General features: G+C 43.9%; 2 protein-coding genes across 5 annotated transcripts in view; one reads left to right on the plus strand and one right to left on the minus strand.

Annotated features, from left to right (window-relative positions):
* UCHL3 (ubiquitin C-terminal hydrolase L3) overlaps positions 1 to 15,563 on the minus strand; it is a 66,948-nt gene extending 51,385 nt beyond the window's left edge. The window contains exons 1-2 of one of the 2 annotated variants that reach the window (XM_045011411.1): positions 15,423 to 15,563; positions 15,207 to 15,218 (exon numbers count right to left, since the gene is read on the minus strand). In XM_045011411.1, the coding sequence (XP_044867346.1) occupies positions 15,207 to 15,218; positions 15,423 to 15,464 (54 nt within the window). In that variant the 5' untranslated portion in view covers positions 15,465 to 15,563. Of the gene's footprint in view, positions 1 to 15,187; positions 15,219 to 15,422 lie in introns of those variants that run through there. The other variant, XM_045011419.1, reaches the window with a different exon arrangement.
* A 3,182-nt stretch (positions 15,564 to 18,745) lies between these two features.
* COMMD6 (COMM domain containing 6) overlaps positions 18,746 to 24,105 on the plus strand; it is a 49,649-nt gene continuing 44,289 nt past the window's right edge. For 2 of the 3 annotated variants that reach the window (XR_006578405.1, XR_006578404.1), the window contains exons 1-6: positions 18,770 to 18,870; positions 19,683 to 19,741; positions 20,378 to 20,443; positions 20,570 to 20,646; positions 21,179 to 21,347; positions 23,323 to 23,475. Coding sequence is in view for 1 of the 3 variants with exons in the window: in XM_045011466.1 (XP_044867401.1) it covers positions 18,822 to 18,870; positions 19,683 to 19,741; positions 20,378 to 20,443; positions 20,570 to 20,646; positions 21,179 to 21,347; positions 23,323 to 23,475 (573 nt within the window). In the remaining 2 variants the exon portion in view is untranslated. Of the gene's footprint in view, positions 18,871 to 19,682; positions 19,742 to 20,377; positions 20,444 to 20,569; positions 20,647 to 21,178; positions 21,348 to 23,322; positions 23,476 to 24,105 lie in introns of all 3 variants that reach the window. The other variant, XM_045011466.1, reaches the window with a different exon arrangement.

Below are 24,105 nucleotides of genomic sequence, written 5' to 3' on the forward strand. Positions count from 1 at the left end.
AGCACAGCCTGTGCTACCCACACACTCTTCTCCAGTCTGCTGCCACATGATTCATTCCAAAGCTGTGTACAAACTCATACAATATGATTAGTAACAACAGCTTCAATGCCAACCCATAAATTATGTACAATAGACTATGGCCTACAAGCATAACTACCAAAATTAAATACTATCCCTTGGCTAGGAAGACATCCAGGCAGGGCCAGCTTTAGGAACTGCGGGGCCCAATTCGAATACCCAGCGGCGGTCCGGATCTTTGGTGGCACTTTGGCGGTGAGGGGTCCTTCACTCGCTCCAGACCCCCTCACCGCCAAAATGCCGCTGAAGACCCATAGCGAGTGAAGGACCCCCTGCTGCCGAAGTGCCGCCGAAGACCAGGACCACCGCCGGGTATGTAAAAAAAAATTTAAATTAAAAAGGCGCCTAAAGCGTGGGGCCCTCTTAGGCGCGGGGCCTGATTCTGGGGAATCGGCCTAAAGGGAGGCAGAATTATGGGAGAGACTGCTAGCAGAGAGGAAATGATCAGGTAAAAAACTTACCATTCTGCAGCTCAGCATCTCCCACAATTCTGATAGGTATGGGAAATAGCAAGCAGTGAACAGACATGAGGAATAAGAAAAACAGAATGAGATAGGGAAGACTTCTTGGAGTTAATTGCCCAAAATGACCACCACTTGCAGCACCTTTCTGCCAAAGGAGGCCTCTGCAGAGGACAGAAAGTCCACTTTATAGCATCTAATAAAGCGCGTATATGCTCTATAGGGAGAAGGGGTAAGCAGGGGGTGCAGGAACAGGGGGGAGGGGAACATTCTGACATTAGCCTCCCCCTTTTCCCCCCCTGCACAGCAAGCAGGAGTCTCTGGGAGCAGCTCCAAGGCAGAGTGCAGGAGCAGCACATGGCAGTGGGGGGGAGGGACAGCTGAACTGCACGGCAATTGCTAGCCTGCTGGGCGGCTGCGGCACAGGGAACTTAGGGGAGTGGGGAGCTGACAGGGAGACTGCTGGTCCACCTTGGGTCCAAGCCCCCACCAGCTAGCTGCAACGGGCTGCTCTTCCTGCGAGCAGTGGACAAAGCAGGCGGCTGCCAAACAACGTTAGAAAGGAGCATTACACATCTTTAAATGAGCATGTTCCCTAATTGATCAGCAACATAACAAAACATCAACCGGGACGACTTTAAGTAAGGAGTTACTGTACCTAGCAATATTTAAAATGTCATATCACTAGAAAGCCATAGGAGGGAGAAAAATCACTTACAAACCTTCTTAAAAGAAATTTGGGTGCCTAACCCTGTACATTTCACTGAAGACAATAAGAACTATTCATGAATAAGGTTTTGCAGAATCTGGGCTGTTCTGGTTGTTTGAAATACTAGCTGTACATATCTATATCTTAATTTGATGTATAATATGAATTATTCATGGCTCAAAAGATTGCTAACGTGATATACAGAGCCTTTCAGGTCTACATCACCATTTCAGGTTTTGCCCAGCTGTTTTAGTTCTATGTTGTAACCAATATTGCAACAACTGGGTAAGGCAAGTAAAACTTGTTTGAAGAATATTACCCTTCTCCAGCAACCAACTCACTTTTAAGTGGACTAGTCCAATAGTCCAATTTTTAAAAAAAGCCGTATTAAAGAATTCAAAGGTACCAAAACATTTAAATAGTGCTTGAAAACTATGCTTCAGGACCTCATGAGAATCTACACAAAGAATAGCCCAATTAGAATTGAAAGTACATTTAAAATGGCAATGGAGGATCAATGAGAAAACTGCAAGCTTTTCACTTGCATCAACAAATGGACAGGTTTTCACAACACAAAGGTTTTCACAATACTCATACTTCCAGTTGTGTCAATTTCATCACTGAGTAAAAGCAGCATCACTCTTTAAAGAGATACCAACTCCCTGCCTCTTCGCAATTGGAGACCTACTTCTGGAATATACGTCCAGCAAGATTCACAATTAATACTCAATATGCTGATGTACAGCTACACTGGACCAGATCCTGGCCCTCACTCTGCCTGTTTTATTGCACTGCACCAAGCAAATGGAAAAGTGACCTAACCCGCAGACTCTCAGTGTGGGGGAAATCACTAGCAAGCACATAGCCAGCAGAATGGCTCCTTCTTTCTCCCCTTTCCCAGCACAGGAGTTGGGGCTAGGGTGGTTCTATGTCCAGCTAATCCCTGGCAGTTGTAACAACACTCTGAGGCTGCTTTATATTGAGTCTTGGAACTGGCATGATGACTCCAAGATTGAAGATTAGAGCATAAAGTCACATATTTCTCACCACCACCCTTCTGTCAAGCACAGAAGGGCTGTCACAATAATCTAGACCAGGGGTCCCCAACGCGGTGCCCGCGGGTGCCTGAGTATCCGCCGAAATGCTGCCGAATTTCTGCAGCGTTTCGGCGGCGACACCTCTCGATGACATCACTTGCCGACGGCAAGCAACGTCATCGAGAGGCGTCGCCGCTGAAACGCCGCAGAAATTTGGCGGGTCCTCCACCGCCGCCACGGTCCTTCGTCTGGCGCATGCCAGATGAAAAGGTTGGGGACCACTGATCTAGACCATCATGTATAATGGACCTGGTGCTGTTCAGCCTATCTTTCCAAATGAGCTGTCAACGAGCTGTGTGTTATTTACTATGGTGAAAACATTATCTAAAAGTTGTACTATAAAAACATGCAGCACCTACAGCTCCTTTCATCCAAGAAATTTAGAGCAGCAAAAAATACCATCTTCTCTGTCATGCTACAGTGTAATCTGGTACAGTAAGCAGTTTCACTTGTTTGTACCAGGGAGACACCGGCTTTTCATTATACTGTATGCCATTCACTAAGATGAGTGCTAGTTTTGCATGAGAGTCAGACTGTTAGTCAAGTCATAGCTGTAAGAGAGACCGTGGAACAACAACTAAGTGGAAACAAGGAAATGGAAACAAAAGGTAAGTGAAAGCAAAAAAAGCAGACGAAAAGCCAGACTGTTAAGCATGCAAAAGCAACTACTGCTACATTACTGCAGCAGCTTCAAAGGCAAATGAATTCATACTTAGCAGAATGAGTTAACATTTCAATTACTTCAGATGGATAAGTTTCCTACAAGATTCATTCTAAATTCTGCCACAAACTGTGAGGGATTGTGAAATAGTCCCCTTCACAAACTTAAAATGACAGTAGTGGAAGGAACCATTATGAACATCTAGTTAAAATAATTTGAGACTTATTTCTAGTCTGAATTTGTCTAGCTTCAACTTCCAGTCATTGGAATTTGTTCTGCCTCCCTCATGCTTATAGACAGATCTAGAGGAAGGATAATTCAGGGGAAGACAAAGAATGGTCCAACAGTAAGGGTGCTGCCTCAAACTCAGGAGACCCAGGTTTAAATCCCTGCTCTACAACAGACTTCCCATCTGACCTTGGGCAAGTTGCTTGAAAATCCCACCAGATGTTTATGTGCATCTTTAGTCACCTAAGTACCTTAAAAAAATATATCTGGCCCTCAGTCTCGTTACCTCAGTTCTCCATCTGTAAAATGGGGTTAGCGGTATGTTCCTACCTTGCAGGGGTGTTCTAAAAATGAATGCATTTAAGATTGTGAAGCACACAAATATTATAGTGTAAGTATCTAAGAGATACACCAATACTTTTTTTATTGCCACCTATTGGGGAAGTAGTCAAGAGCTTAAGTTAAGAAAGCGGTATACTAATGGTTAAGTTATTATAAGGGGTTTATTTGATAAATGCGTAACCCAACTGCACAAGAAGGATATATCTTACAAAGTGTTTCTGGGGACAGGAAGGTGCGGGAGAAGAAATTTAGGAACTTTGAATAGGTTTACAAAAATCAAATGAGAATTATTATTTAATGTAGAGTTTGGGTGAAGGTTTTTGTTTTTTTTCTTTTAAAGCACTACTTAATGTCTTCAGAAGGACATCAATGTAAATATTAAGGTATGTATTTATATTTCCTAAGATTTTATACTGTCACCCATCACTGTAGTATAAGAATTTCTTCCTTGTAAAAATCATAGCAATAACCAAATATCTAGTGAACTTCATGGAGTCTCTGGCATTCCTTTTGGGATAAGAATCTCTAAATGGAGTAGAGTTTTTTGTTTTAATCTTCTCTTTTTAATTTTTTCAGGGGCTTACTGGGTCTGAGAGTCAGTGTTGCAATAATAATTTTTATGGTGGAAAGGCCTTTTTCACAGGGGAGGGTTTTGAAGCATTTCCTAAAGATGCTTAGACTCTGAATTTGTCTGATCAACTCTACATTTGTTCCATAACTGGATTCCCCTTGATCACAAATACTTTGTCCCCAACTCTCATTAACTTGATCTGGGACTTTGTGATCTGTAATGTCCCAGAGGAGCACAGCTTGCACGGTGGCTCATAAATAGGAATTCCATTTTTAACGCACCTGGAGCTTGATCCACTGATTGCTTTGAAAATTAGGAGTAAGGCCTTGAACTGACATTGGAAACTGACTATGAATCAGTGAACATAAGCATCACGTGGTGACAGAAGCCTAGACCACGGAGAAGAACGGTGGCTATAGTGTGTGTCAGCTATAGTCTGTGTCTCACATACACTCAGGTTCAGATGCAAAGAATTACAATAATCCAGCCTGGATGTCACAAATATATGGATCACTATGGCCATGTCACTGTCTGGAAAGAATGGGCAAAGTTTCCTGGCAAGCTGGAGGTAAAAGAAAGAACTTTTTACACCAATACTACCTAGTCATAAAAATTTAGAAAGGAGTCAAACAGGAACCCTTAGCATTCACACCACTTTGATGAATAGGGGCTGCATGTCTTCAATGGAAGATGAAAATAACTTTTTTCCCTTTCCAGACAGCATCACTTGCCTGGGTGATGCCTGGGTTCAGCTTGAGCCAGCTGTTCCTCATCCAAGAGCTGTAGGTTTTCTAATATTTTAGTAGTGGTGGTGATAGCAATAGTTTAGAATAAGATCCCTTAATTTCTACAAACTGATGTCTGGAAGGGACCTTAAGAGGTCACTGTGACATTACACCCCGTATTTTTCATAGTAATATTAGTGTGATATGAGTATGGAATAATTATGATGTATTTTGTGCAAGACAAGGAATCTGAGATCATGAAAAAGGTTACAATTTACTGAATATGATTATCCTACTTATATGCATGCATCATTTTGGTATCTTAAGTTAGGAATATTGTCTATATATCTATTACAAATGTGTTTATACCTGGGGAATGCCCACTAGGCAAAAGACTGTCAGTGTAGATGGCTGGCTAGAAAGGGCCCATTCAAGTCAATGGACTATTAGGGAGAACAATAGGTCTTGGAAGAAGCTAATTTCCCACCGTGGAGCCTTCCTGAGGATGCTACAAACAGCCTCCGAGTCATGGCTTCTATGACACTACAGGGGCATGTGACCAGATCACCTGGTACTGGACTCCATCCTGGAATGCCAGTGTTTTTCCACTGAAAGGTGTGGGAACCAAGCTTGGAGACAAAGGGTTCCCACCATATGCAAAAGCTATTTAAGACAGGGAAGTGACATCATCGTGGTTCTTCACTGACTCTCCGCCCCAAAGAGATTCTTGGAAACACCTGAGGAACAAGGACTGAATTGGGGGGAAGTGCTGGACCCAAGCTAACAGGGAATTTTAGCCTGTGAAAGGAACACCTGGGGTTTTTAAGATGCAAGCAAGTGCAGCTTTCCCCTTAAGAGCCTGCAGCCTGCTTGAGCCAACAATTAGGATGAGAATTTGCTACTCATATCCAATCTCTTTAGTATATTAAGCCTAGATTACATTTTTGTTTATTTGCGAGGTAATCTGCTTTGATCTGTTTGCTATCCCTTATAATCACTTAAAATTTATCTTCTGTAGTTAATTTTTTTTTTTGCTTTACCACAAACCACAGCGTGGGAGTCATAACTTGGAGCAAAAAGCTGTTGTATATTTCCTTTCCACATTGAGAGAGGGGGTGAATTTCATGAGCTTGTGCTGTACAGATCTCTGTCCAGTGCAAGACGCTATAATTTTAGGTTTACACTCCGGGGAGGGGGGGTGCTCTTGAGCAGGTGGGCAGTTCCTTAGCTGTAGCCCCCCATGCAGAGCTGGTCACAGCAGCCTGTAAGTACTGCAGCTGGGTGTGTCCCTACCTGTGTTTATGCTGGTGCAAGAGTGAGTTTGGAGAGCTTGACAATTTATCACAGCAGCACAGGGTGAGACGGAACCCAGGTTGGTGGATCGGGGGGGGCTCAGTGACACCCCAGGGGGAACCAGTCACAGTCACCTAGTCCATTCATCCCCCCATCTGACCACTCAGGCAGGATTAAGCATACCTAGTCCTCCCCATTCTTAAATCCTCTAATTACAAGGATTCTACAACATCCCTCGATAACCTGTTCATGTGTTTAACTATGCTTGTGGTTAGAAAGTTTTCAGAATATCTATCCTAAATCACTGTTGTAATCAGCTTAATTTGCAGCTTTTTGTCCTATGCTCGGTGAACACTGAGAACAATTGATCGCCATCCTCTTTATAACAAGCTTTACATATTTGAAGACTTAAATCCCTTGCCACAGTTCAGGGCAACTGTACCTGTATTTTCCCCTCAGTGGTTCAGAAAGGGCACGCACTCTCACTTTCCATCGCCCCAGCCATTGCCTTCCTGGGTGGAGACTCATGTCTCTCTCCCTTTTTAGCATGGTGTTCCCAAATTGCACAGTTCCCTGCCTTCACTCTATAATTCCCAGCACAAACAGGTTACCTAAGGACTCCTGCTTGCTGTCTCTTCAGAGATACAGAGTGACTGGCAACAGATATAAGTTACTATGCAGCACTTCCTATCCAAGCACACTTTATTCTTTAGGTAAAAAGCATAACAGAGAAAACATACTAAAAACAATAAAAACCAACTCACACACTAATAAGCTTCCCAGAATTAACCCTAACCTTAACAAATTCTGGCATGCCCATTCCTTTCAAATCCTGCCCGAAGGACTGTGACCCTCTGTGGACCAGGGGTCCTGTCCAATTGGTGGATCAAGAAGGCGGCCCTCAGCCAGTTTAAAACCAGGCTATTTACCCAAAAACCTTTTCTTTGTCTGTTGGTCTCTGGAGAATCCAGTTTGAACTAGTATATGCATACTTTTCCAACAGGTGGCTTCTCTCAAGATGTTACAACCTGAGTGAGTTTACTTAATCACCCCTTGTTGTTCTACTATTTACCCTTTCCATGGAAAAACACACAGTTCCACAACACCACATACACAATTGCATTTTAATATAATTAACTCCAAAGTTGTTAAAATTAATTCAATAAGCTGTAACTTAATTCAATAAAGTTCACTTAGGATACTGCAGGAAATTATCAAGTTTCTCACAACCATCCAGTCCTCTTTCCTTAAGATTAAACATGCCCAGTTTTTTTAACCTTTCCTAGATCATGTTTTCTAAATCTTTTTGTTGCTCTCCTCTGGACACTCCAAGTAGTACAATCTTTCTTAAAGCATGTGTCCAAAACTTGACACAGTACCTAGCTAAAGCCACTCATTAATACCAAGAAGAGAGGAATAATTACTTCCCACACTTTGCCTAAGCCACTCCTTTTAATACACCCCAGAATGACATTTGTCTTTTTTGCAACATCACTTGTTGGCTCATATTCAATTTATGATCCATTATAACCCTCTTTTCTGTAGTACTGCTGGATAGGCAATTTTTGCATTTGATTTTTCCTTCATAAATGCAGTACTTTACACTCGTCTATGCTGAATTTCATCTTATTGACTTCAGACTAATTCTCCAATTTTCCAAGAACATTGTGGAGGACAGGATTAGAATTCAAAGTGCTTTCAACACCTAGCTTGGTATTATCTGCATGTTGTATAAGTATATTCTCCTCCATTATCAAAGTCATTAATGAAAATATTGACTAGTACAGGACCCAGGACAGACCCCTGCAGGATCCCACTTTATACATCCTCCAAGTTTGACAGTCAACCATTTATTGTTAACTACTGAGTACAGTGTCATCAACTCTGAGTAGTGTCATCAGCATAGCGTTGGCAGCTGAGCCCATTATGGCTCACCTTTGCCAGAAGTCTCACACAGATATTAAGAGAAGCAAGAATAGTATAGATCCCTATTGGATATTGCAGGTGAGGGCTTTCAGAGGGGAGGATTACCTTCTCACCAGTCTCCAAGTTCTGCTAGAGAAGTACAAGTGGAGCCACTGTAGTGCTGGGCCATCTATTCCTGATATGGCATGTAAGTGGATTAGCAGTAACTCATGGTCCATTGTGAAAAAGGCTTTAAAGAGGTCCAGCAATGTAAGCACGGAGCTCTGATTGTACTGAATTGCATCTCTGAAGTATAGCACTAGTTATTGGTGGTGATGTGCCATCAGGTGATTGGTGTTATGGAGTATTATCTTCAAAGCCAAAGAAGGTACCTCCTACCATCTGATCTCTAATCTTTTAAATCAATACTCCAATACCTACGCATTATAGATAGTGCAAGGAACAAGATGTCAATTTAAATAAGCATTTCAGAAACTGGTAGCTCCTAACATCACTATAATACAATGTTCTCCTGAACTGCACAGTGCAGCAACCTGTCCATATGGGAGAAGAAATTGAGTGATTATGTTGGATCCGATAGCCTGTAACTGTGACATGTTCATCTGTAACATTCTCAATAGTTTAATTCACATGACAAAATACTAGGCTGTAAATGCCTCTTAAATTACAAGGCACTGAGAAAGCGGTATTAATATGTAGTGTATAAAGCAAGGGTGGATTTATTTTAAAGTTATTGAAATTACCTTGATTTAATAGATTTCTTTCTTTTTAGTTACTTATTGAAATTCATTTTGATTGGTTAAAATGATTACCAATATCTCCTCAAAACGTGTTAAAGCAAAAAAATGGCTTTGCTTAAAGTGTACAGATTCTTTATTTTTAATTATGGTAAAAGTAAGTGAATATTATTCTTCAGATTTAATGGACATTATTATATTGCTTAGCCACTCATCTAAGCAACAGCATTAAAGTTAAACAAAACCACATAACAACATATTCCAAAAATATTATAGTAACTGAATAAGACCTTTAAATTTAGACCTAAAGATTTCAATAATTATATAAATATAATAAATCAATGCCAAAATGTATATCATATTTATAGACATAAAATGTCTATCATTCTGAAGGATCACAGGGCACTTTATGAACTTTATGGCTACCTACAAGTATCCTCATCCTTACATTCTATGGAATAACATGAGTCGTTCCACAGCAATAATTAAAAAGGTTGGGTTCTGAATTCCCCCACCCTTTAAAAAAGTAAAATTCAACTTTATTTGAAACTGAAAAGGAATTTTAGGTAAGCAGCATATGGTTAACTGCTGTCCCGTTATGTGGGTAACACCCTATTCTTGTACAGAGTTATATTCGTAAAAAAGCAGATGCTACTATGACACAGGTATCTACTAATCATGCCATTCTTGATCAATTTCAGAGGTGGAGCTGAATTATTCTAAGAATGCAGGTTTGCTATACAAATTGTAAATAAACTTCAACCACTGAACAGGTGAGAATTCCAGACACATAGCTGCAGAACCTGTTTAAGCAGCAAATCTAATTTATCTAAAGTTGCCTCTTCTAAAGATGCACACAACGTTTTCTTTATTTGAATGAGTTTATTGAAATATGGAAAACTGAAATAGAGAAAGCAGGGAAAATATTTGTGTTCTAAGAAATGAACAATTAATTAGCATCAGAACACCACAATTCTATCTAGAAAACCCAGCCTGGCTAACAAATTAAATTATCTGTTCAGTTCTTTCAGTCATTAGGCTGAAAATCAGATTCAAAAAATTCTACACAGTCCTTACAAATGCAACTCATGTACTTTTTCATTTCTAACCTTCTGAATAGTTAAGTCATCTAGTCCATTTCTCTGCCAGTGTAGGGTTAGCCAATGTACTGTATTATCTAGTGATTTTTCCAGTCTGGTATGAATTCCAGCACTTCTGTATAAAAAGTATTCCACAGTCATTTCATTTCGTTATTTGGAAGTCTCCTGATATTAAGTATAATTGCTTTCAAACCCTGCTTTTCTATCAAATATTAGACACATTCAAATTATATGTGTGTGTGTGTGCGCGCGTGTGTATATGTGTATACATATATATACACACACACAGACCAGTAGCCACAATATTAAATGTATCCTAAATTAATATTTCTATGAAAATAGATTGAGTTTATTTAATAGAAGCTACCACTCACCCAGTGACTAGACCAGGGGTTGGCAACCTTTCAGAAGTGGTGTGCCAAGTCTTCATTTATTCACTTTAATTTAAGGTTTTGCGTGCCAATAATACATTTTAATGTTTTTTAGGTCTCTCTATATAAGTCTATATATTATATAAGTAAACTATTGTTGTATTGTAAAATAAACAACGTTTTCAAAATGTTTAAGAAGCTTCATTTAAAATTAAATTAAAAATGTTGATCTAACACCGCTGGCCCGCTCAGCCTGCTGCTGGTCTGGGGTTCTGTTCACCTAGGCCTGCAGTTGGCTGAGCGGGGTCTGTGGCCGGGACCCCGGCTTGCAAGGGTCCAGCAGCCAGAATCCCAGACAGGCAGTGGGTTGTGCGGAGCCGGCGGCTGGGACCCCAGACCGACAGTGGGCAGCCCACTGCCAATCAGGTTCCATCCGCCGGCTCCTGCCAGCCAGGATCCCGGATGCCGGACCCACTCAGCCCTCTGCCAGTCTGGGGTCCCAGCCCTGCCCACATACAGTGGGTATCTACCTTCTCCCTGGTTCTGGCCCATTCTCTTCCTCTCTCGGCACCAAGCTGAGGATGGGAGTGCACTGAGAACAGGGCTGGGGGTGAAGGGTCTGGCCTGGAGCTAGAATGAGGGAGGGGGCTCAGGGTTGGGGCAGGAGGTTTGGGTGTGGGGCACATATCTGGGCAGCTCCCATTTGGTGGGAGGGGTGCAGGTGGGAATGTGGGTGTGGAGGGGTGTGTGTGTGCAGGAGCTCCCGTTTGGTGCTCAGGGTGGGGATGTGGGGAGTGCAAGAGTCAGGATGTGGGGGGTGCATAGGGTGTGGGGGGTGCAAGAGTCAGGTCAGAGGGCTGGGGGCATGTGAGGGGGTGCAGGTGTCAGGGTGGGGGGGCTGGGTATGTGTGGGGGTGACAGTCAGGGCTGGGGTCGTGGGGGGGTGAAGGAGTCAAGCAGAGGGCTGGGTGTGTATGAGGGGGGTACAAGGCTCAGAGCAGGGGCCTGGGAGGTGTGTGAGGCACAGGGCTCAGGGCACAGGCCTCGGGGGTGTGCGGGGCTGCGGGGCTCAGGGCAGAGTGTGTGTGAGGAAGGGTCAGGGCTCAGGGCAGAGGGCTGGGTGTGTGTGTGGGGGTTCAGGGTAGGGGCCTGCAGGGGATATTCCCCTATTTCACACACCCCCTTCCCCAAAGCCCTTCTCCTGCTTCTTCTCTGCCTCCGCCGGGAGCAGCAAGCATGCTGATTCTGCTCCTTCCCGACCCTCTCTCTCGCAAGGGCCATCAGCTGATTGACTGGCAGGGAGGGAGGGACGGAGAGGCGGAGGAGGGGCAGGAACCCAGCACACTGCGGGAAGAGGCAGGGGAGCCGGCAAGACCAAGCTTCTGCCCCCTGCCCATTGCCCCCACGGGGGGGAAGGGGCGGGGGGAGAGGGGGAGCGGAGGGCAGAGAAGAGCGGGCCAGGCCAGGCAGGATTTTTAATGGCACACTGCTGCCTGCCGGACCTCTGGCAGGCAGCAGCGTGCCATTAAAAATCAGTTCACGTGCCGTCTTTGGCATGCGTGCCATAGGTTGCCAACCCCTGGACTAGACCTTCCTTCGCTTTCATTTCAGTGGGGAAAACATGTCACTCTGAGCATTTTTTAAGAAAAACTTTCCATATGTACTTAGCGTATTGATAAATGGAGAATTTATTTTAAGTAAGATGTTTTTATTTATAAGTTACAAGAATTATAGGTTATGGTAGATACGAACCCTCAAGAATCTACATTTTATTAACCGTTTTCACCTTCCTGCACACAGTCCCTTTCACCATCGCCACACCTAATTAAAAGAGTTTTCTTTCCCGCTTCTCACCTTATTCTAACTCAAAACTCATCAAAAATTAAGCAAATTTATCTAGCAGAAGTCCTGAAAACAAGCTAACTAGATTAATAATGCAAGATAGGATTGGTACATTCAAGTTGTACCTGGTTTTTGTTACTCCTCACTACTTAATTAATTTGTTTCAATTAGAATAAAGAGCAGCTGAATGGCAAGTAAACCTCCCTTCTTGGCTACGAGAAAGGGAGAGGAGCACTTCAAGTGGGAAGTATGTATCCTCCATCATCATCCACACCTCACAGATCTCCCCTGCCTATGAAATCATCAAAAACAAAGTAGTTTAAAACAAAGCTATGTATACCACCACCATTTTAAATTTTGAAACTCCTAAAAGAAAGTTCAAGTTGAGTGTTCTTCCGTTGACTATAAAGGAAAACAGACGTCTCCATTAGTTAGTCTTCACACGGAAGAAATTCATTTTCAGACATTGCTAGTTTTTTTAAAATGTGCAAAAGCCAAATTAAGTTTTTAAATACAAGATGGCACAATTCTTACATTTTGAAAAATGTCATTAATTTTCCCTCAATTTCATCCTATCACTGCTAGCTAGTCCCAAGCTATACCATGTTAAGTTTCTCTTTCATTTTTGCTTCCAATTATTATAGTTATGAGTTGTTAAAAATTAATACAGGTCTGTCTCATCTTACGCTGGGCTTACGTTCCGCAGTCAGCACGTAAAGCGAAAACCGCGTATAGTCAAAATTACATTGAGTGTAATGGCAGGCGGAATCATTCGCACTACAGGAACAGTATTTAAATTGTTATTTTTCTCTTTTTTTTGTTTTTGCCAACCGCGTAAAGCTGAATTCGCGCATGTTAAATGCGCGTAAGATGCGACAAACCTGTAAACTTGAAGCTTTTGTCGTCTCATTTTCACCTTTTTCTTTCTAACTGGAAAGTAACCAGATACTTAACTTGGATGTCAAAAGGACTATTCAGTCCAGCTATCCAGTTTATATACACCTCTACCCTGATATAACATGAATTCGGATATAATGCGGTAAAGCAGCCCTCCAGGGGGGCAGGGCTGCACACTCCGGTAGATCAAAGCAAGTTTGATATAATGCGGTTTCACCTATAACACGGTAAGATTTTTTGGCTCCGAGGACAGCGTTATATCGGGGTAGAGGTGTATTACAAAACCTGAAATAAACTAAGCTGTAAGATTCCAGAAGCATAGGGGGAAAGCAGAGAACATCTGGTGAAGTCTCAGACATTTTAGTTTAAAACTATTTTTGTCAAGTCATTGCACTGAAATTAAAGCATTGGCATAGAAACTGCTTAGTAGGGAACATGGAAATAACCTGAAAAAATGATCTAGTAGCCACTTTCCCTGTCCTGCATCTTTCAACAAATTAACTTCATTATCATGGAATTTCTTAAAATAAACATTCTACACACATAAAGAGCAAGGTACATGATCAACTCAGGGCACACAATGGATTATTTCACAGACTAATAGGACTTCAGCATCCCACTAATTTTAAAGATGTGATTCTACTCTGCAAAAGTCAAGCTGTGTTTTCTGGCTCAAACACCATCATTAGTAGCAAAAGATATATACAAGCCAAATGCTGCCTTTGGCAAGCCTATTGCTTTTATTAAGGAATTCTCAGCTGCAACTAAGGGCTATATAGGTGGCCCTACAAACAGAACTTAGCCAGTCATTTTGCGGATGCATGAGGTAGAACAGAGCGCACTTTAGCTGTGTTGGTTCTACAAGAGAAATCAGAGTAAAAATACCTAACCAAAAAACTTATTTCCGACACTAAAATAAGCAAATATGACCGAATAAGAAGCAAGGTACAGATATATTTTTTAAACAATGCCATTTTCACATACATTTTTCAGAGCAAAACATGACTATGTCTCCAGTTCTGGAATTGAATCTGCATGGGCTAGCTCTTGGACTCTACATTAATACAGAAGTGCACACCCAACCAAGCCCAGAATTAGGACCCAAATATGTACAGTGATATATAAACAGTGGGAAACACCCTGATAATTAATTCAATTTTCACATTTTAAAAAAATCCTATCTTATTTGCACTCTTAGGACTGTCACACAGAAAAGAAAAATATTTGTACTTCTTCAGAAACCCTACCAGGGTCAAATGGGCTACGGGAGGCCCTACCAAAATGCGTGGGAGTAAAACAGGCTTTGTTGGGGCTGTGAAGGGGGTACGGTCCTTTAATGACAGGGAAGCCAAAGGAGTTGGGTGCGATGGTAAAGGGAGTGGTGGAGGGGTAAGGGGCTGATTATTATATGAAACAAAGCTGCTCACCCAGGGGTGGTGAGTTGTATGGGCCCATGCTCCACCAATACGAGAGCATGAGGGGCCCGGCTCCACCAAAGTTCGGGGCTGGGTCTCTCCCCCGACTCTGCCTGCTGCCCCTGCATGACTCCCCCGGAACGTCCCCCCCAGCCGCCCCGGCGTGATTTAAAATGGGCTGGGGCCCCCGCCACCACCACTGGCAGTGCAGCAGGGCTAAGGCAGCTTCCTGCCTGCCCGCTCTGCTTCCGGAAGCGGCTGGCACATACCTGTGGCCCCTAGAGAAGGGGGTCTCTGTGTGCTGCCCCCGCCCCCAGCACGACTCTGCCAACTACAGCCAATGAGAGCTGTGGGGGCGGTGTCTGCGGGCAATGGCATGCAGTGACCTCTCTTCCCCCCCCCCCCCCACCATCCCGCCTAGGAGCTGCGGCCAGAGGGGGTGGTGGGTCACTTTTGGGAGCTGCCCAAGGTAAGCGCCGCACCCGAACCCCCTGCCTCAGCCCAGAGCCTACACCCAAACTCCCTCCCAGGGTCCACCCCCAACCCCCTTCTCCAGCCCAGAGCCCATCCCCCCACACCCAAACTCCCTCCCAAAGCCTGCCCCCCACACCCCAACTCCCTGCCCCACCTGAGAGCCCACATCCAAACTCCCTCCCAGAGCCTTAGGCAGGTGTGTGTGTGGGGGGGGGGGGGAACATGAACCCATTCTGGGCACCACCAAAAATTATACAAACCTGCCTCCCCTGTGCTCACCTGGTTAATAACCTGAAAATAAAGCAGAAAAAAAGAGAGAATAAGTTGTCACACCAGCCCAGTTACAGCCACCAAAGTCCCCTCTGTGCCCTATAATCATCCCCTCCCCATAGCTCCAGCCCCCCACCCAGTCATCGCCCCCCACATGTCACCTGACCCCGTGGCCCCCTCCCCCTATTGTCTCCCGGTTCCCCAACCCCCGCCCCCAGCACTCACGTCGGGATTGGCCTCCAGGGGCAGCCAGCGGTGCGGCTCCATGCTGCGGGCTCTGGGCGCTTCCTTCCGCGGAGCTGCAGGACCCGGCACTGACAGCGCCTCACGTGGCTGCCGCGGCCGCCCCGCCCCAGGACCGCACCACAGCGAGCGAGGAGGGAAACATCAGCCTCCTCCCCCGGCTGCGGAGTGGGCGGCGCCGGCTCAGGGCCCCCGCCCGGCGAGAGGGGCGGGCACGGCGCCGGCCAGGCCGGGGGAGAGGGCTTGTCGCCCGACCAGATTCTCCAACCCGCCCCCCCCCTCTCTCGGAACATGGACTCTCCCGCCGAGGCAGGGGCGGGGCCGGAGCCTGCCCGCCCTGCTGCCCCGCTGGCGGTACGCGGCGGCGGCTGGAGCGGCTCGTGGCGGCTGGAGGGCTCTGTGCTTTCCCGGCGCGGCAGGGGGCTCAAAGCCGAGAGCCCAAGCCAGCGAGAGACGTTAATCGCGGGCAGGTGACGCAGTGACCACGCAAAGCACCGCACCCCCCCACCCCCATCCCCACCCCAGCCGTACATACACAGCCCCAGAGACTGAGACCCCCCCCTCAGTCACCCCAGAGACTGAGACCCTGACACCCCCCGAACTACATCCATTCAGCCACGCACAGATCCCAGAGACTGACACCCCCACAACCACCCCAGAGACTGACACACTCAAATACCGACTTACATTCAGATAGAGACCCCAGTGATTGACACCCCCACCCAGGGCCGGCTCCAGACCCCAGCGCGCCAAGCGCACGCTTGGGGCGGCGTCCCGCTGGAGGGCGGCAGGCGGCTCCGGTGACTGCCGGAGCGCCCCCCGCGGCAGCGTGCCACCGTGCTTGGGGCAGCGCAAATCCTAGAGCCGCCCCTGCCCCCACCACAACCACACACATTCCTACACACACAGACCTTATGACTGACACCCACACAGAACCACCCCAGTGACTGACATCCTCCACACAAGCACTCCAGAGACTGACCCCCGCAGAACCACACACATCCATACACATAGACCAGGGGTAGGCAACCTACGGCACACGTGCCAAAGGCAGCATGCAACCAGATTTTCAGTGGCACTGACACAGCACGGGTCCTGGCCACTGGTTCGGGGGGGCTCTCCATTTTAATTTAATTTTAAATTAAGCTTCTTAAACATTTTTAAAACCTTATTTACTTTACATACAAAAATAGTTTAGTTATATATTATAGACTTCTAGAAAGAGACCTTCAACAAAAGTTAAAATGTGTTACTGGCACGTGAAACCTTAAATTAGACTGAATAAATTAAGACTCAGCACACCACTTCTGAAAGGTTGCTGACCCCTGACATAGACCCCAGTGACTGACACCCCCACACAAACCCAATGACTGATGCCCTCACAGAACCACTCATATACACACACACAGATCCCTTTCTTATTTAAACACTCCCTTTCTCTTCCTGATCTTCAACCAGTGTGTTCACCCCATAAACCTAAGTGTTTGTAACAGTAATAAAACAAATATTTACATATTAAAAATAAACACGCATAGAACAAAGCATAACATGAATCTGTCATCTCTCTGCTTATGTTGTATACCTTTCCTTTTTTTTTTGGTCATTTTACACCTCAGTCTTTCCAAGATTTACACACATGCTTAATTTTATTCACTGAATTAATCCCATTGACTTCAAATTCAAAGGTGATATCTGGTATGCAAAAATAGTGGGATCAAATGAAGCAGATGGCTAGGGAAGGAAGCTAGGCAGAGAGCTTCTTCCCAGTCTTGTTAGTCTTGTGAGAGGGAAATAAATAGAAAGAATCAAGACAAGGATACATCTTCACTCGCTTCCCCTGTTTGCTTGGTAACAGGAAGCATCAGCAAAAACTTACATCCCAGTCTGTCTCTCTCTGCCAAAGAGAGCAGAGCATCTACTTGGGATTCTTTCTGAGTTAAGAACAAGTGATTTCATCCTTTTCACTCAGCAAGAGTGGATAACAAACGTCAGAGACACAGGACTCCTAGCCACAGTCAGAATAAAGAGTTCTGAACTAAAAATGGGGAAAGTGACAATTCATCAGCAATCTGAGCCAATGACCAAACGGATTTAAAATGAATTAGAGAACCTTCCTGAATTGCACAGTGCAGGTGTTTTGATAACTATGAGATTATGGAGGTGTGTAATCTCCACCTTCCTATAATATAAACACAAATAATTATATATTTGGGAAGGGAGATGGCAAGACCAAACAGGAATCTGATCCATATATGTATAGTGCTTATTAATAACAATGAACAAGTACATAATGTTGCACAATAATTGCAAACCTAGGACTGGGGTTGCAACATATTATATCTAGTTTGACTAAAAGGGGCTTTAGTTAAATATGATGCAAAACTGTGGGATGCAGATTAACCAGCACTGCTAGCCTTTTACAGTTTTACCAATCAGTTCATTTTCAATATGAACAAATCATCTCAAATTCATGATTTTGATATCATGGTAATATGGTAATATTAAAAGCAAATTGCAAATGGAACACCTGTGAAACCTGCATCACGAGGAATATCTGTCAGATTATTCCATATATTAGACATATAGTTTCGAGAAGATAACCAGGGTTCTGACCTATCTTGGTTTTGGGAATACTGTACTGAAATGGGTAGGTCTACCGCATATCCTGTAGGCCAGGCGTGACATATTTTAAGGCTCCCAAATTCGGGTTGACACTGATGCAGCTTCGTGACACCATCATGCCTCAAACGGCGCTGTGATTTGACTGGGCCACAGCATCGCCTTGCACGTGTCGTGCAGACCATGCTGCCACACCACGGCAAGATGAAGAAATTGTTCTGCTGCAGGGCGGAGTTCGGCGCGACAGCCCCTACATGTAGCAAACATCTTAGTGACTGTACTGCCTGAGAAACCCGGAGTCTCACACAACAGGTTTAAACGTGTGTGGGCAGAAATGCCCTCCCCCCCCCCGGGAGCGCCGCCAGAAACGGAAGGGTGAAAGGACACAGGGTGGGAGCCCGCCAGGAGGCCCAGGCCCGGCGCCCCGCGAGACAGGCGGAGCCAGACACACACGAACAGCTGCCGGAGAAACGCCCCGGAGTCTTAGCTCCGCGCGACCGCCCGCTCCGCGATCGCGTGGTTGGTGCCGACCCCACCCCCTTGCGCTCGATTTTAACGCCATGACGAGCAACCAATGAGAGCTCGGGAGCGGGGCGGACCACGGGCCCAGCAGCCGATAAGCGCGAAGTGCGGCGGAAGGTGGCTGGTGATTGGACAGTGGAGGTGCGCAGGGTGGGTCTGTAGGTGCTAACCAATGAGGGTGGCCGCTCGCGGGTGTTAGCGGAAGCCCCTTGGCGGGGTCTCCGGGCGGCTGGCGGAAGGATGGCAGCCAGCGCTGCCGGGGTGGGTGCGCGGTCCCTGGAGCCCCTTGGTGAGCGAGAGCGAGCGAGAGAGAGAGCGAGGGGGGGAGGGGGTGTGAGGCACGTGGGTGGAGGTGGTCTGGGGGCTGGGAGGAGATTGATGGGATGCGTGTGGGGAGGGAGGAGTTGGTGGGGCAAAAGGGAAGGGGAGCACGGGGCAGTGGGGTGCTATATGGGGGCAACGGGGAGGGAGTTAGGGTGGTATATGGAGGGGGAGTTGAGTGGGGCACAAGGTGGAGATGGGGCTGGAGTTTTGTGTATACACACACACACACACACACATATATATCTCTGAGCTTGCCATTATGTGGCTATCCCTTCTTTGAAGAAACCGAATAATTCTGGATTCCGATTTTTAATAGTGAGTGTAATTAACCATTAGAATAATTTACCTAGCGAGGTGGTAGATTCTCAGTCTTTCAGTCAGGACTGACTTTAAAAAAAAAAAAAGAAAAAGAAGAAGTGCTGTAGCTCAAATGCAAGGTATTGGCTTAATGCAGATATACCAGATAATGTTCTGAGAGTTATGCAGGAAGTCAGTCTAGAGATCATAATGGTTCTTTCTGACCTTAAAATCTATGTTTCTATGGATTCATTTATTATTAATTTTTACCTTTAATGCTGTCATTAGGTTTTTTTGATTGGGTTAGTTTTTGTTCTTGAAGCAGAAATCTGGCGATAAACTCCTGTATTTTGACTGAAGATCTTGTTTAAAATGCAAACACTGTCAGTGCAGAGGGGCTGACCTGAGAGTCTTCCCATGAGCTGGGAGGATTTTTTTTTAAGGGCTCACAGATAATTACTAATGTTTATATTTTTTTAGATTTTGGCAGTACTGCTGATATTATTAAACTAATACCTAAGGATCTATTTGCTGAGCTAGTAAGTAATATTTCTATATTTATTTCTTATGCTTTTGTGTAGTGTAAAATGTTTGAAGTAATGGTTATGTTACTAGCTGTTTGAGTACTATTATCCTATCAGGGAAATTTGCAATGTCCCCCACCTTTACGTAAGTGGAACCCATCCTCTAGTGATTAGTGAGACTAAGTCAATTTTATATTTTTACAAAATACTGATTTTCGCTTTTGAGGAACACAGGAACAGCTACAGAAACAATCCCTTTCATGTTTTCTATGAAATCATGAAAAATGCACCCTTAGTGCTGGATTGTATCACTTAGTCACAGCTCTGTGTTGTAAGCAGTGCAAAGCAGGTAGGCTAGTGGTTTAAAAATTTTGAACATGTATTTTCACTCTTGTGGGTTTGATGGTATTTAAATGTAGTTTTAGCAGCCGCCACTGACTTAATACATCCTTTTCCTCTTTACTCAGTATATATGTAAAGTGGTGTAGCAGACTATTTGTATATTGCCACAATAAGCTTGTTCACTTGGCACTGTGTACTGAAACCACATAACTTCAGGTGTACACCCTCTGTACAGATATTTTTAAAGCATGATATTTTAATAATTTCACTAGTGATTGGCTGTTCATGTAACTTTTTTTTTTTTTGTAGTGTGAGCGAATTATTCAGCATCTTCATGGTCAGAGCCCAGGTGTAGATACAGTAGAACTATGCCAGGTAAGTTTTATGATTAGTGGTCATCCAAAAGCAGATCACTTACATTCATCATATATTACATGTCACGTGAATTATAGAATGTTTCTAAGACTTACATTTGTTTGTGTTCAACCATTCTATTTCTAGAGATTTCAAACAGCTGGAGTTGAAATGAATGTTGCTGACCTGGCAAAGATAATTAATGTTGTTTCCTTTTTATTCGGGTAAGCAAGAACCCATCCTCCCTACATCTCTCTTCATTTTATTCTTTCTTTATAGAATAAAAAAAGGGGAGGGGGGTCATAAAAGGTGGAAGGGTATAAATTAAGGCTGAGGAGGAGCCAGAAAATTTTGACTTTAAGTATGTGAGAGGATCTAAAGGAGTTTGAAAACTTGTATTAACTTGTTTGTTTGTTTAATTCATAAATCAGCAACAAAAAATCTTTTTTTCCATTTAGAATATTTATGCATATTAAAAATATATGGGGTATACATAAATGAGAGGAAATTGCTCCCTTGTGGGGACCTTGCATGCAAATTCTTAGCACAGTTTACTTTGGGGGAGATTAAGTAAACTCCTTTGCAAAAAGAGTGTGTAGGTTGCATTACACAATTACTACAATGTAAAATAATATTCATGAACAGAGAAAACTAATGGAAATGTTTGCCTATTTTTAAAAAAAACAAACCTGGATTTCTTGAACATCACTCTTACAAAAACCTACAGATTTTTGTTTGTTTAAAATTTATCTACAGCACAGCGGCTAAAAACAACTTGTCTGCAGAAGAACTCTCCACTGGTCTGGGTAATGCAATCAGTACGCTGCCAAAACATGCCGTTCAGGTTATTCGCCATATATGGAATGAACAGGGTAAATTTATCATTATGTCAGAAGATGCTAGAAATATGGCAACAGTGGGACAGGTAACTAGCTTAGACTTCTGATTCAATAGCATTAACTTTCCAAAAATGTCTACTTCATGGCGGATACTGCTGCAAAAGTGGCAAATAATATATTTAATGGACTGTTGGATGCCTGCACATTGTGATATTAGACCTGGCTAATAGTCAAACCTCGCAATAACACGAAATCGCATATAACGCGATCACAGGTTGGCTCCCCTTTAAGGTATAATACAGTACAGTACTGTACCAATGATCCCCAACACCATGGCAGGGGAGAGAAGCCGTGGCTCCCCGCCTGCCGGGGACAGAGAACTCCGGGGCTGCAGGCGCCGGTGCTCTCTGTCCCAGCAGGCCCGGGGCCGCGGCTTCTCTCCGGCTTCAAGATGAGGCGCGGCTCCCCGCCTGCCGGGGACAGAGAGAACCGGCGTCCGCAGCCCCGGAGTTCTCTGTCCCCGGCAGGAGGGGAGCCGCAGCTCCTCTCCCCTGCTGGGCACTAGGCGGCGCACATCAATGCACCGCGTTGGAGACCACTGACAAACCCCACTATACTGCGACCCCGCATTTAGCGCGATCAAAGTTTTTGGACCCCAAACATCACGTTATAGCGGGGTTTCACTGTATTAGTTTCCCCTTAATACCTATAAATAGTTACAAATGCTTAAGAAACATGTAGAGCTAGGTGGTTCAAATATTTTTTCCAACAAGTTTAGAAGACTTCTATTAATACTGCATTTTCATTCTGACAACATAAATAGATTTCTACTTGAAGTTGTATATAGGTTTTAATTAAAATATATGTTATACCTTGAAAGAAGTGACTGGCATTAAACACACTTCACACTTTTAATTACAAAAAAGTGTTGTCTGGATTCTCATACAATTAAAAGTGACAAAGTCTGTTCAAACTTCGCTTCTCACAGTTGTTGGCGAGTTAAAACGGAGCTCTAATAGTTTAACTTCCATGAGTTTTAATAACATTTGTTATTAGTGTATAGCACAATAAGAATCTGACATTCATGTACTTATGCAAAACATTCTGATATGAATTCTTACGTTAATACTTATGTGGGATCTTTATATAAACTGCTATGGTCCATGTTATGGACTTTCATGCACAGAAATCAGTAATTCTGCCTCCTTAATGCAGATTTTCTGTTGCCAGTGCCATTTTTCATGGCAGGAGGATTTTACCCACACATCTTTAATTGATAAAGAAAATTAAGGTAACATCACGCCTAAGTCCCTGATGAGAGACACAAGACCTTGTACTAATACCTATATGAAACCTTTTTGCTATGGCTATATTCTTTGTAATCTTCATGTCTTCATCAAGAATTTAGGAGGTAGTCTAGAGTTAGTTAAGAATACTTCTTTCAGAAACATATGCTGTGTGAGAGTATTTTAATGTGGGGGAGCCGTTGTGCACCAACAGCCACACAGATCTTGGCAGAAGAGGCACCTGTGTCTGGTGGCAAAGAAATCCGAGACAACTGGGGGTTTCTTCTCTGTTGCAGCCATTGAGAAGTGATCCTGCTTCATCTGCCTGTTCTGCCATTGAGGTCTTATACTGGGTTGTGTTGAGTTAGGCTGCACTTTGTCTGGTACCTTGCCTTTGACCTTACTGCAATGAGTGACCCTACCAGGAGTACAGGACTCCCAACGCCATTGCTCTTAGGGTCTTACGTATATGCAAGCTTCTCCACTATGTCAAGGTGGCAACCCAAGGAGAAGATTTATTTACAAAAACATTGTACTTGTGTATTGGTGTATAGTATATAGAGCAGTATAAACAAATCATTGTCTGTATGAATTTTAGTTTGTACTGTACTGACTTGCTAGTGCTTTTTATGTAACCTGTTGTAAAACTAGGTAACTGTTTAAATGAGTTGATGTACCCCCTGGAAGACCTCTGTGTACCCTGAGTATAGTATAGTGACTGTAGGATTGATTGGAAGTGTTTAAAAACAGTTTGATTGCTCTTTCTTTTCTGCAGATTATAGATATTCACTGGAAACTGGGAATGGCAGTGAGCTCTGACAGCTGTAGGTCTCTTAAGTACCCTTACGTTACAATGACACTAAAAGTGGCAGAGCCTTCGGGCCAGATAATGAGCAAGTCTTTTGAAATGACAATCCCACAGTTCCAGGTTTGTAATCCAGTTTCGTACTTCTCAAAAAGAGTTGCATACAACACTGCTTTATTAATAGAAATGCAAATGTTTACATGTAGGGCAGCACATTTCTGTGATATTTAATTACTTATGTGGCAATGGAAAGATGAGATGTCTACATATGGTTCAGATTAAAAATCTATTTGCTTAAGCAACTGAACCCAAACATTGTTAATTTAAAAAGAACTCTGACTTAAGAATTCCAAGTTTAAAATTGCTTTCCCCTTATCAAAACTATCCCATTCCAATGAGTAAAATTGTAACCAAAGACTACGAGATCTATTAGTATGTTAACTCACTTGATGATCTGTGTGGTTTGCTACCCAGCTGCCTCTCCTGCAATCACTGAGTGTGTTTTGAAGCTCAAGAGGTCCGTGGGACTGCTTCAGCCTTAAAAACTGAAATTTAAATTAAAGCCTAAAATGAAACTTTCAGAAAAAAAATCCTTAATGCTTAGAGCAATAGTTAGTGCCAGCAGTTTGGGAGTTTGGAGGGTTCTATGAGATCATCTAAAGTGGCCAGAGTCAAATGGGTAAGGACCTAGTGTATGATAAATCCTTAACCTTAAAAATTGTTTTGCATTTCTTTAGTCTTGGGCCTAATAAG

The sequence above is a fragment of the Mauremys mutica genome, chromosome 1, assembly GCF_020497125.1.
Source record: "Mauremys mutica isolate MM-2020 ecotype Southern chromosome 1, ASM2049712v1, whole genome shotgun sequence".
Lineage (NCBI taxonomy): Eukaryota > Metazoa > Chordata > Testudines > Geoemydidae > Mauremys > Mauremys mutica.